This window comes from Pterocles gutturalis, unplaced genomic scaffold (genome assembly GCF_000699245.1).
Source record: "Pterocles gutturalis isolate BGI_N339 unplaced genomic scaffold, ASM69924v1 scaffold19344, whole genome shotgun sequence".
NCBI classification, from domain to species: Eukaryota; Metazoa; Chordata; class Aves; order Pterocliformes; family Pteroclidae; genus Pterocles; species Pterocles gutturalis.
The window spans coordinates 25,481-38,544 of NW_010133671.1; the positions used below are offsets into that span (position 1 = coordinate 25,481).

The window sequence follows — 13,064 nt, forward strand, 5'->3', positions numbered from 1 at the left end:
TTCTTACATTGAAACTAAGAGGCTTCTGCCCCTTCAGGGCAAGCAGAGAGTCATCATGGGAGCCATACACGATCCATCATTCTCTGAAACCATTGATGGGAATGAGGTACTTCTTAATGAAGATCTCTTAGGTACATTTAAATCAGGGACTGGAAGTATTAAGAAATGGACTGATTTGGAAGATGCCTTTAGAAATGAAGATGAGTTTTTTCAATCCCAGATAGGAAGAAAATCAAAAAGTGCTTTCTACCAAGTGAATGATGATTATTTGTTTGCTGTTGGTCGGCCCCGGCCACAGAGCCATCTTCAAGAGATAGCAAAATTCATCTCAGCAGATGAGGATAATCCAAAAGTAAATATTTTACAGAACAACTGGAACCATCAGAGAAGAATGAGGAGAAGGAGCACAAAGCACAGGAGAAGCCAGATGTTTGATGAATCTGATGACTGGGATGGGCTATATTCCACAATGTCGAAATCCTTTCTTTACAAGCTTTGGAAAGGGGATGTCTCTTCCAAGATGCTAAACCCTCGATTGCAGAAGGCGATGAAAGATTATTTGAGCACCAATAAGCATGGGGTGCGGTTCAAGGGGAAACGAAACTCCAAGTTGACAGGAGACCAGCTATTCTGCGAGCTAAAAGAAAGGGTGAATGTGAAAACAATAGATGGCAAGGAGGCTCCCTTCTCCACGCTTGGATGGGAAAAGCACGTTCCCCAAATTCCACTGGGCAAATTGTATACACATGGCTTTGGGAGCTGTGCTGTAGTTATGTCTGCTGGTGCGATACTGAACTCCTCTCTAGGGGATGAAATAGGTGGGTGAAATGCATCTATTCATGTGCATATATGTGTACGTGTGTGTGTTCATGTTTGTCTTTCAAAAGATTCATTCTTCTCAAGCATAGGTCTGTAAAGCCTGGTTGTTCTCTCTCACCAGTGTTACATGAATGTGAGTTTATGGACTTCAGTGAAGCTATTCCCTTTCAGGACAGTATAACTGAAAGGAAAATCAGGCCTGAAGTCATAATTTGATTTAAAGAAAGCAATGATGCCTCCTTACCATATTACAGCTTGTAGTATAAAGGAGGCCCTGGTTTCATCAGATCTGCTGTATTTGACATTTTGCTGCAACATGTATTTATTTCTTCAGCAGATTAGAGTCATGTTCAGGCTTTATTCTGCAAAGCTGCGTATTGTACCTGTCTATATTTTGCTCTGGCTCACAGAGAAACTGTTTTGTGGTGTTGCAGTCCCAAACTGAACTTTGCTTTGGTACCAAGAAGCAGTAGAGCATCCTCTTATTTATTCTCTTGCATGTTTAGAGTTCACACACATAGAATTCAGACCCTTGAGCAGCCTCATGTGCTGAGGTCAAGTCCCCTGACCTCTTTTCCAAGAGTGAATTTAAATGAGTTGAAGTATCTCATGCCATTGATTTTTCCATTGCTACACTGAGTCAGTGAGGTTACAGATGCGCTAAGGGGTCAACATCACACAGAATTCCCCACCTCAAGGTGGGAGTTTTGTGGTAGCTATTCAGATAAGGATTGTCGAGCCATGAAACTGATCCAGGTCAGTTTTATTTTTTCTTCGCAAAAGCGAGTATTACTACTCATGTTAACATCTCAGTAGTTCTTCATTTTAGTAGTACACATGAATATGCTAAGAGCTCTGAAAGAAGGATGAAATATATGTCTCAAACTTGCTTCTGGATCAAGAAGAGTTATCTCCTTCAGTTCTCTATAAAAACCTTTTGATGTGCACTCATTAATGCTTCTGTCTTGCAGGACTTCACATCCCAATACTTGCTTCATCTCTTTAACACAGATGGTTTTCCTTTAAATCTCTGGGTTATATTAGGGCGACTATCATTATCAGACTAATGGGCTTCCAGCACAGCACAGATGCCTGGCCAGCCTGCAGCTGAAGTCACACCAGGAAAACCCCCAGTTTCACAGGAAGCCCCACTGATTTAGAAATTTTTGGGGTGAAAAAGTCTAACAGTTCTTCCCTTCTACAATGTGTTATCCTTGATTGAAACAAAATCTTCTGTCAGTGTTCTCCAGTACATCCAGTTTACACCAGTATGGATTAGTGCTGTACTGGAGAATCTATAGCACATTGTGACATATTTACATATTACAGCATGCATCATAACATATTTGCACACACAGGTGCAGCCCAGGTGTGGAATTTGGTGCTTGACATGGTACCCAGGGCCTGTATACTCGTATGTGTACCCGTTTTCTCAGGAACACTCCGGGCACAGAATGCTTATGCCATTCTCTGAGGAAGAGCTTTTGATTTAATTGGGAAATTGTCATCTGATGCTGCCGAAAGGGAGGAGATGCTGTTTGGTAAGGCCTGCACTGGAGTTTCGGGTCCTCCTCCTAGCTGTTGTACAAGCAGGCATGTGGGGCAGCAGGAATCACATAAGGTTTTTCCTAAGCGTCCTCTGAGCCTTAGGCAGGTACTTGTGACTGAGCAGAGAATTTGGCCCAGAACCATGGGGCGTCAACTGACTGCGTATGGCCATCCCAGAACGGCCTGGTACAAACCTACAGGTCCTAATGGTCTGTGCCGCTCCTGGCAAGTGCCAGTATGCTGAGGACATCATGCGAGTGTTTCCCACTTAAAATGGAAAATGGAAGCTTCCGTATCTGGTTGTATTATTATTCCCATGGAGAAGTTGTTATACTTCCCCTGCAGAGTCCAGGTAGTATGTCTTACAGCTGAGCTCTTGGCCGTGCCTTTCCACCTTCCCTCTAGTCTTTGAAAAAGTGAGAAGAGTCTGATCAGGAAGAGGAAGATCAGACTGTTCAGGATGCTCTTCCCCTGTGCATGCACAGCTGTAGAGAAGACTGTCTTCTCCCAGAGCTGGCGCCAGGGCTACCAGCTCTTGGCTGAAAGTGCAAGCAAACATGCCAGTTTGAAGACACCTTGGCCTGGGTGGCCAGTGGTGCTGCGCTATGGAGTCAGCCTGGCATCCGTGCTGAGCTCTTCCACTTCCGCAGAGGCACGGCACAGTCATCATTGTTAGGGAATGGGGAAAAACACCCCATGCATGAGTTCTGGTTTTTGGGCCATGGTTGGTACAGCTTTGCTTGATGAAGTTGCTGCAGGCAAGAGACTTTTACAATTTACTCTCCCAAAAGAAGAAAAAAAAAAGGCTTAAGAGAGCAACTTCTGAGCACCTTTCTCTTCATAGGCCTTTAGCTCCCTCTTCTGTGCTCCTATTGGAAAGGCAGATTTAAATGTTAATTTGTTTTCTGCCTTTTGCCCTTCTCCCTCCCACCCCTCCAATTGTTCTTGAATTAAACTAGGTATGGAAATACTGTGCAAGCACGGCAAACACTCCCATTGTGATCATACTATTTAATGGGAGACCCAATTGTTTTTGCATCATTAGGAAGGGATCTGCAATAAAACTCTAGACTTTTTCTATCTTTTAAATGGTTATGGTCAAATACTTAATAAGATTAAAATCAGTTGAGTGAAAAACAGCTGTTATCAGTGTTAGGCTATGTCCTGATCATATATGTTATGGTGAAGGAAAGGTGTTTAGATACAAAGAACCATCACAAACAACGTTGGAAATGCAGCATAATGTCTCTCAAGTTATGAACTATGCAATTCCCATTTCCGAACCCCATTCCCAGTTCTCAGTCAACAGATTGTCAAAAGGTGGCCAAATGTGGGTCCAAATTTATGTTCTTGAATTCATAAGCAGGTCTCAAGTATAAAGGACCTTTGTTTTTCTTTTCTCTCCAAAAATATGGAGTACCTGCAGGTTCTATTGACTTCATGTCCTCTAGCTCCTACACAATCGAGATGCTTATGTTGAGGGAGATGAAGGCTAGGTGTTCAGGCTAGGGTTGTCCCTGCATAGGGAGACAGAAAAAGCCCCCACTCCTTCTTAGCTTCTGAGGAGCTGGGCTCAGTGGACATTTGTCAAAAATCTGTCTTTTCAGACACAACATGTTAAAGCAGCCAAGTATGGCTGAGGTTGGACTGCTGGCTTCACACAACATTTTCTTGTCTGGAGTACAAGAAGGGTGGAGCAAAGGTGTGAAAGGATGGAAGATTCCAGTTTGATAGGATCAGGCCTGAACTCCACTGAAACATGTTGTTTATCTTTGGAAACTTCCGCCTCCTCCATTTTTGAGCTACAGGTAACCACACTTTAAGTCACTAGAGATAAACAGCTGTATGAACTACCTATGCTTAAGGCATTACATGCCCATTTTGGCCTGAATCATATTCTCTGCTTCCATAGATAGAAGGGACAAAAGTAGACCAAATAGGAGGCTACTGACAGGGACAGTGTGTTTCTGGACACAGTTTACTCTCCCTCACACCTTTTGGGTTTTGAGATCCCCTTAAAAGAAGCACTGGGAGGGTGATTATCTTTTATCCAGTGGAGGCTCACACATAGTGTCTACCCTTGACCCATACTTGACCTGTAACTGTTTTCTATTCTGCATGACTCTGAGGTCAACAGCTTGTGAGGAAACTTTGACAGTTCAGCTCTGCTAGGTCTTTGGTATCAAGGGATCCTCAGGTTTCTGCGTGTGAGCAGGTTTGTGGGCTGACTTCCCTACAGAGACTCTCTAAGACTTGTACTGACCTTGAGAATGAGTACACGGTATGATTAATAGGTTTATTATATTATAAAATACTGTGAAGCACAAGTTTATAGTTAAGTGTTGTTATTCATTCAAATGTGCAACTACATATCCTTGCAATTAACGTGCTTTTGCATGGAGTAATTCTTTGTAAATTTTGCAATAGAAATAGCAAGCAATTGTGTGTACTGGGTGTACTAATAACCTTCCCACACTAAGTTTATCCAATTAAGAGAAATATTTAAGTATGTCGAGCAAAATTAATAGATTATTCTGAACTTTTTTCCAGTGGATTTTAATAATAATGTATGGCAGATGCAAGAGAATTTCTGTGCATAGTAGAATGTTTATCATCCTTAGCATATGAAGATTAGGAGACATGTAAGTTTTACTTTAGTTTAGATAATTTGTTTTATTTTACTGTTCTATATTACTAGGAAAAACAAATCACCCCCTCATTTATGCTCCTAGATTCTCATGATGCCGTTCTAAGATTTAATTCTGCTCCAACACGTGGCTATGAAAAAGATGTTGGAAATAAAACAACCATGCGGATCATTAACTCTCAGGTAAGATCTTTTGTGAATTCGAGTCAATGTCGCTTCTATACAATGTGACATTAAATTAATAACTTCTGAGAAAGTGTTGGGTAATCTGGGAAACAGATAGTGATTTAACAGTAATGATGTAGAGCAGGTACAAGTTCTTCCTTGCAGGGATGTTCACACTGCTGTCAGCGTAGAGTGATTGCAGTAGTTACTTGATAGCCTTGTTTCAAAGAATTGGTTTGTAAAGTTGCTCATGTGTCCTACATCTGTAAAGGCTCCGCAGGATGCCAGAGCCATCACTACAGAATACTTTCACCACACTGCCTCCAGGATCTTCACAAAGCCCAGGCTGTGGCGATCCCAAATCTCTTTTCTCATATTCTCCGGTTCCCCAATTATTTCCTTGCTGGAAGGCGAAAGAAATGGGAACTGAGTTGTCTTAACACATAACTTTAGGCAAGTCCTCATTCTTGAAAAATTTGCAATGAACAAGTAAAAAACTTTAACGTACACTGGATGCTACATGTAAGGTGAGTTTCTTCATCTGAATGGAAACAGAAAATGCGATTTTATGCATATGTATGTCAACAAATAATTGTGCTTTGAGCTATAGTGACACCTTATGGTTAAGAGTAGTGTTTCAATTTAGAAAAAAAATGGTCTTGGGCAAACCAAGCCTCTTTCTGCTTTATGGAATGCAGACAAAAAGCAATGACAGAATTACTGTGAAATGGTATGACATATTGAAATGGTGAGTTTAATTAGTCAACAACAGGAGTATGGTTGGCCATGTAGCATGCTCTATACATACTGCTTTTTGCTGAATGAGAGCAAAATTCTTATCCTTACAAATTCATTTTTTTCTTGCTCTCTTTGAGTGACTGCCCATGCAAGGTCCATCCTTGGTGAGTGTGTTCTCTGTGTGTATAAGTTCATATTCTTTACCACCGCAGAGAAGACTGTTCACTGTCATTCCCTTCACACTCAGTTTGTAGCTCTTTGTGAGGCTGTAGGACAGACTAGATCTTTGAAGTGATCTGGGTCAAATATGCCCTTTTGCTTTCGCTCAGGGGAAGAAAGCATAAATATCTTACTCTGGATTTAGTGCTGAAATCAAGGTATCAGAGAACACTGAACTTAATGTAATTTATTTTACTTTTTTTTTTTTTTTGGCTTTTCTTTGTTTTACTGTTAGCCCAAACATACTGATTGCTGACTGTGCTTGAACGCCTGTGCCAGGCAAGGAAGAGGGTTTAGAAACTTTATTTAGTTGACTAGTCTCACTAGGCTCCCTCCAGGGAGTGATCTGAGCTTTGCTAGCTCCTCAGCAAATTCAGAGAGATGAAACGGGTAAACTAGCTGCTCTCTGCTGCTGGCAGCAGGCCGGGGTCCTCATGGCTCCCAGAGCTGCTGCAGCACACTCCCGCCAGGCTGCCAGGGTGGTAATGGAGGGTCCCACGGTCTTCTCTGCTGCACTGTATGTTGCTTATTCTCCACGAGGCCTCTCAAGAAAACACAGGACATGGCTAAAATTCAAGCCAGGTCAGCTCACACACGTTCCTCACAAATGTTCGTGTTCTCACAACCTTTCTGATCCTTCAAAGAGGTCAGAAACCACCTGTGATGCTCTGGCCACCTACTGAGAACCTGGCCTTCTGCACCCTGAGAGAGAAATCTGCACAACCCACTTGATAAAAGCAGAAACCTACCAGGTTTACTGACCTTCCTTCCCTCCTCGCTGTTGGAAATTCCTGCATTCGGTTGATTAAAAGGCTGCTGCAGCCCTCTTCTTCCCTCATGTTCTCTGCTGTGAAAGCCCAAAGGGTGTGAAGGAAGCCAGTGCAGCCACAACAGATATTGTTATTCCAGAAGAAACTCATCTCATACATATGAATGCAGGCTCACTAAGAGTGAAATTTGTGTGGACAACACCTCTAAAGGACTCTTGCTTACTGTAAGGCAAGTAAAAGCTCCTTTGTGTGATAACTGTGGAACTGAGCTTTTAAAAGCTGGACCTTTTGGTCTGTTTACTTTGTACTCTCAAAAAAGGAGTTCACGTTCTCAGGCGAAAACTGCTCTGAGAAATGGAGTTGAGGATGCTGATGGCAGCACGACTAATTCTGTTCTTGTTGTAGAACGCTGATGGAAAGTCATTAAGCTCAAAGTTTATGGTAGGAAGAATATTGCTATGGCAACAATATTATTTTCCTGAGGAAAAATATGCATAATCAAATATGGCTTATTGGATCCTAAAGGGAAATGAAAATTATTATGAATTTATTTGTCTAGAATGTTGATTAGTTTAACAGCTGGAGCCAAATTCACGCTGTTTCAACCAATGCTGAAAGCATTCAGCCTCAGTATTGCCTGAGATTGGATGCACCAGGGATCAGAGAGATGTGGTTAGGCATGGAAGGTCCGGGAAGGGATAGGCCATCAGGAGTGAAAAGGAAACTTCCTGTGGGGTGAGAGGATCAGGCAGAGTACCAGGAGATGCAGGAGGGAGTTACATGAGAGCAGCAGATCAGAGCAATATGACAGTTACTTCAAAAATAGCCCTATCACGTGTTCCTGGAATGATTTTTCCAGGTCTACCAGCTTTTACTGTCATGGTCTAAGTTGCCTTCTTGGGGTTACTCAAAATGAGACTGTCTTGCAGAGAAAGCAACCAAAACAGAGGGGGAGACATACAAAAAAAAGACACTGTCCTTGGGGGCTGTAGCCTTTAAAAGAAGGGTGCTCTGTGTCCGAGAAGAGGATCCTGTGCACAGTTTGAAATACTGTAGCTTTCATTTTCAAGTTCTGGAATACACAGTAGTGTTGATATGTTGATATACAATTACACAGCATCTCAAGTGGTCCCATCACATCCCTAACAGATGGAGAGTAATTCAGCATACTGCTGCTTCAAACTGTCATGAGTGCTGTTTATGGCTAAGCTCCTTTTTATATATTTTTAACAAAACAAGATGCTTAAAATCAACTAGAATTAAAGCAGAATAAACAGCAGTGTGGGGAGGATTGTTTATTTTAAAGAAGGATTTTGCCATTTTTCTGGATTTTACTTGCTTTTAATGCTGTGCAATTCTTTGCATCTGTGTTTTACAGATTCTCACCAACCCAAACCATCACTTTGTCGATAGCTCCTTGTACAAAGATGTTATCTTAGTAGCCTGGGATCCTGCCCCCTACTCTGCGAATCTGAACGTGGTAAGACGTCTGCTTGGACCTTTGTTCCCAATCGGTCTGAAAGCACTGGAGAAAATGAATGTGTTTAGTACTGCAGTCTCCTGGTTCTTACTTGTCATGACAAGCCCCAAAGTCTGATATTTCTGCATGAATTGGTCAAAATTGGTTTATTGGTCAAAAGCTTTTTAGTAGCCAGCACTTGTACTGGAATGGACTGCTCTGAGATGCTAGGATGGATGGATGATGGGTTTTTTTGATAAAACATTGCTATTTTCACATAACAGTGAGTTTTCTGTGTGTTTGCCAAGGAGGGAATGTTGCTGGATTTCAGAAGGAGGTTTTATCAGGAAAGGTGAAGAACTGCATTCATTTCTTCCCACCATCCCCTCTGCCTTCCCAGACAAAATACTACACCCTAATGAAGATCTCTCTTGGCACCTTCCCCATTTCTCAGGCCTTCTCCCCACCAATCTTCCCTTCATGACCACTCCCCCACAGCCATCTGCACCCCACCACCCATCCCCTCGCAGAGAGCAGCAGACATCCATCTGTCTGTCACTGGGGGAGCCTCTGCTTTGGCTGGTGCTGCAGCTCCACTGGACCAGTTGATCTGATGGTTCTTGGCAAAGGGAGCTCAGAGCTGAGCAGGCTGCAAAGTAGAAAGTAAACCTTCATCTGCTCAAATCCCTTAGCAACAGATGCCAGAGGCTGCCTGTCTCCTACGCAGGCTGCTGACAGCCTGCTTCACATGCTGCTGCCACTGCCAGCAGGGACAGGGACATTTTCAGAGGAAGGTTCACCCCCTTGCCTGGGTCTTGTGTCAAGGCTTTTTGAACCCCTTGTTTAACACGGGCCTGTGAGTGGGAGATGAGGTTGTCTCATCCCGCTGCAGTGAATTGCTTATTGGGAGTCTCTGTATGAAGAAAGGAAGCAGAATAGCCCAGACTGAGGACTGGCTTTCTAGGAGAAGCATCTACTAGTGCAGGCTGCTTTGCTACCTTTGCCTTTGTTCTGAGGAACCCAAATGAAACCAGTTCACATTATTTTGCATGTAGTGTTCAGAACACATTGGATACCACAAAATTATAAAAATTCTTCCTTTTTTCCCCCCAGTGGTATAAGAAGCCAGACTACAATCTGTTCACTCCCTACGTGCAGCATCGCAGGAAGAATCCAAACCAGCCGTTTTACATTCTCCATCCAAAGTTTATATGGCAGCTCTGGGACATCATTCAGGAGAACACTAAAGAGAAGATACAGCCCAACCCTCCTTCTTCAGGTTTTATTGGTAGGTCTATCAGAGAGGGGCCTGGTAGACATGTTAGATTAAAAACAAAAGAGAAAAATTGTAAATGTGTACATTGCATGAGGATCAAGTATACATGTACACTGTTCTTGGTGCTCTATACAGAAACAATGACTAGCTAAAACACACAGCGTGAGAACTATGAAATGGTTGAGTGATTTGAATGTTCTGCTTTCTTGCCCTTCACGTCCGTAGTATGCATACCAGATTTATAAAACAGACATGCATCTGTGAGAAATTAGTATTATTCCATATTAATTTATCTGTTGAGAAACTACTTGTTTCTGAAGTTCTTTGTTGGGATGATAGAGCAGAGGTGCATCAGACAAGTGAAAGAATACGGCAGATCATACACTGATGCAGTCTGACAGGCCAAGCTATATTCCCTACATAGGTCAAGGAATGGGATTTCCCATGCCCTGTCACGGCTTCCAGTGCTCAGTCTGAAAGTGCCCAAAGCATCCCCCTTCGTACAATTGAAGCAACAGAGTTTCACTGTATTTCTTGGTCCTTCCTTAGTATTTCTTGGGGTATAATTTGGCACTGTACCCACCATTCATACAACGTAACAACTTATCTGATGTGTAGCAGGTCCTGGTGGTGATTGTCTAAGGCATGCAAGTAGTCAGAATAGCAAGGCTGAGTCAGGGTCTTCCTTGCTCATGCTTCTAGAGACACAGAGGGCAACAGAGCTCCAAATACCATCTTCCACTTTAGAAACTCCATCCTTTCCTCCTTGACATTGTGATATTGGTCTATGTATTCGCTGCAGGCAGAAAATGCTCATATCATTCTTTCTGTCTGAATCTGAAAGTGAAGATACCTGAGATTGCCATCCAACATGGGAAAGCCAGTTCTGAGCATTTATCTAGGGCTCTGTATACAGTAGTGGCATCTCATGATATTGTGCAGCCCACCAAAGGCCTCAGGGAGGGTGCTGAGACTCTCAGAGGGATGACATAAAGGTGTCTGAGAGATGCCCATCTATGATCTGAGTGGGTTGTGCTTACCTGGAGCATGAGTAGAAAGGAGGCCTTGTGTGTTCGAGGAAGATGGCTTGGCAGTTGGTTACTTCTTGAAGTGGGATTTTTTGGAACCTGCTTGTAAAAATTCGTAAGGAGAAGTCTGCTCATGTGGAATGATCTCACCAGCAGCATTCTCATTTTGCAGAAGCATTTCTTAGAGTAATGAAGTTGTTGATAAAAATAGGTTAACAGCTGCTGATCATAAGAATAGTGAAGAGGATCATTGTGCTGTCAATCTGTACTTCCACCATATATAAGAAACACTTCAAAAGCATTATTTGAAGAAGCGGAGTTAATTTTACTATAAGAATAGAACAGTAATCTTCAACCCCAAATCTAAATGTTCCTGGCAAAATATATCCTTCAAGCACAGAATCCTTTGAAAATACCAATCATTAAACAAGCAAAAACATGAACAACAAAAGCTGTACAGATAAATATACTCTGTGTGTACAGATGCAAATTTGTCTCCTTCACCTCTGCTGGGAATTTTATTTATATTGCTCTTTTCCAAATGAGATGTTTAGACATTTTGATAGTGCTATTATTAGCTTTAAGAAAACAAGGCAGTAAGACAAGCTTATTGGGAGTCATAGCCACCTTGTTTGATATCTACTGTTCTTATAGATGCATTTTAAATATTTTAATAGGGAGAGACTTCCTGTTTTAGTAACATTATTGAATGGATGTCTGTGCATTGAACATGTAATGTCATATAAACTGGGACACAGCACAGAAATCACAACTGTATATTGTCAAAGGTGGACATAAAGGGCAAGATAAAGCTTAAAAAAAAGACATCTTGGCAGAAATCTGAAAAATCATGTTGGTCATGATCAGGTATCTCTCAACAACTCATGCAGCAAATACCCAGTTGGAACTGAAACTGGCAGACACAACTGAGTGCACTCATATGAAAGGCGTATCATGAATGTTGAGCTGATTCTTGTAATATCTATAAAATTATTTCCTATGCAATTAATAGAAAGAAGCGGTAACTGATGACCATCATAAAATATGAGTATCTTAATTTCAAGAAGATATGGGAAAATAGTTGATTAAATGGCCACACTGCTAATACAATTGTGCTCAAAACAGCTATCTGAAGGAAGATAGGCTGTTGTTAAATAGAGGGTATGAATTTTCACGGTCAGATTAACCTGTATCCCTGAATTTAAGCTCTTTGTAGCATGGACCATAGTGATTCTAATCACTTTATTAGAATAACTTATTGTAAGTCTGTGTGCAGTGTTCTGCAATTAGAATGAATACAGACTCTGCACAAGGATCTGGTTTGTCCATATTTACATCAGCAGAAAGTCAGGCAGCCCTCTGAGAGCTGTGGTTAGTTGTGGAGGAAGAACAGCAGTTCCTCACGTTGCTGTTGCTGCCAGTAACATGGAAAAGGTAAAAAAAAAATAAAATGGTTCTGGATCAAATGAAGGCCTTTTGTTTCAAGATTCTTAACAGTCTTTAGCGCCAGTTTACAAAATTGGATAAATGTATAAATTAAAACATAAAACCACCAGACATTTCCTTTCAGGAATGTCAGGAATATTTTAGGGTGGTTTTAGACTGTTCCTTCAGTAATTACATTTTTCACCTGATAATTGTATCTATTTCTGCCACTTAGCACTATTTATAAGAAACTGAGTCTTCCCAAAGGGAGGATGCTTGGTGGAGTGTGTTCTCAGGGTGTTCTTCTGCAGCAGTGAGTCACCATCCTTCAGCAGTGATTGATGTCAGGGGAATCTTTTAACATTGTTAATAGCTGTACTAAAGTACTTGAGTCACAATATTATTAAGTCTCTTGGAAAAGGGGCCAGTGGGTCATTTGTGGGGAAGAGGTAGTCTCTTGCATACTGTGACTTTAGGGAAGTGAGAGAGAAGAGGTAGGATCTTTTTTCCCTGGTTTCTCTATTGCGTGGGAGCTAGGGAGAAGAACATTTTTAGTGCTTCCTTTGGGCTATGGGATGCCCTGTCCAGCATAACCCCACCCTGGAGCCACTGGTTCCCCAAAACCCTACGTACATTAGCTCTGTGCCAGCATGTTGCTGAGTAGAGGCAACAGCACTGCATTAGCTGGCATCTGGGGTGAGGGAAGCATAGTGTGTGTCCCGGCTGTAGAGGAGGGGAGAGGAAAGGATGGGGGAAGAAGTGTGGCACAGAGCAGGACTGGTTGTGCTCTACAGGTTACGTACAAAATAAGGTCCAAGTCCCAAATGCTTTAGTAATACCGTATTTTGTGTACATTCACTTACTGGTTTAAGCCTTTTAAATATGTCACTGCTTCCAGCCACTTCTGAAATGGTAACATACAACACACACACACACTACGGAGGTCTAAAACTAACTGAAATTAATGTTT

The 13,064-nt window shown here is 42.0% G+C and overlaps 1 protein-coding gene across 1 annotated transcript in view; it reads left to right on the forward strand.

Annotated features, from left to right (window-relative positions):
• ST6GAL2 (ST6 beta-galactosamide alpha-2,6-sialyltranferase 2) overlaps window positions 1-13,064 on the forward strand; it is a 23,334-nt gene that overhangs the window by 150 nt on the left and 10,120 nt on the right. Inside the window, 4 exon segments of the mRNA XM_010081326.1 lie at window positions 1-818; window positions 5,100-5,197; window positions 8,285-8,386; window positions 9,479-9,653. The exon segment at window positions 1-818 is cut by the window's left edge and continues 29 nt beyond it. Of these exon segments, the coding sequence (XP_010079628.1) occupies window positions 1-818; window positions 5,100-5,197; window positions 8,285-8,386; window positions 9,479-9,653 (1,193 nt within the window).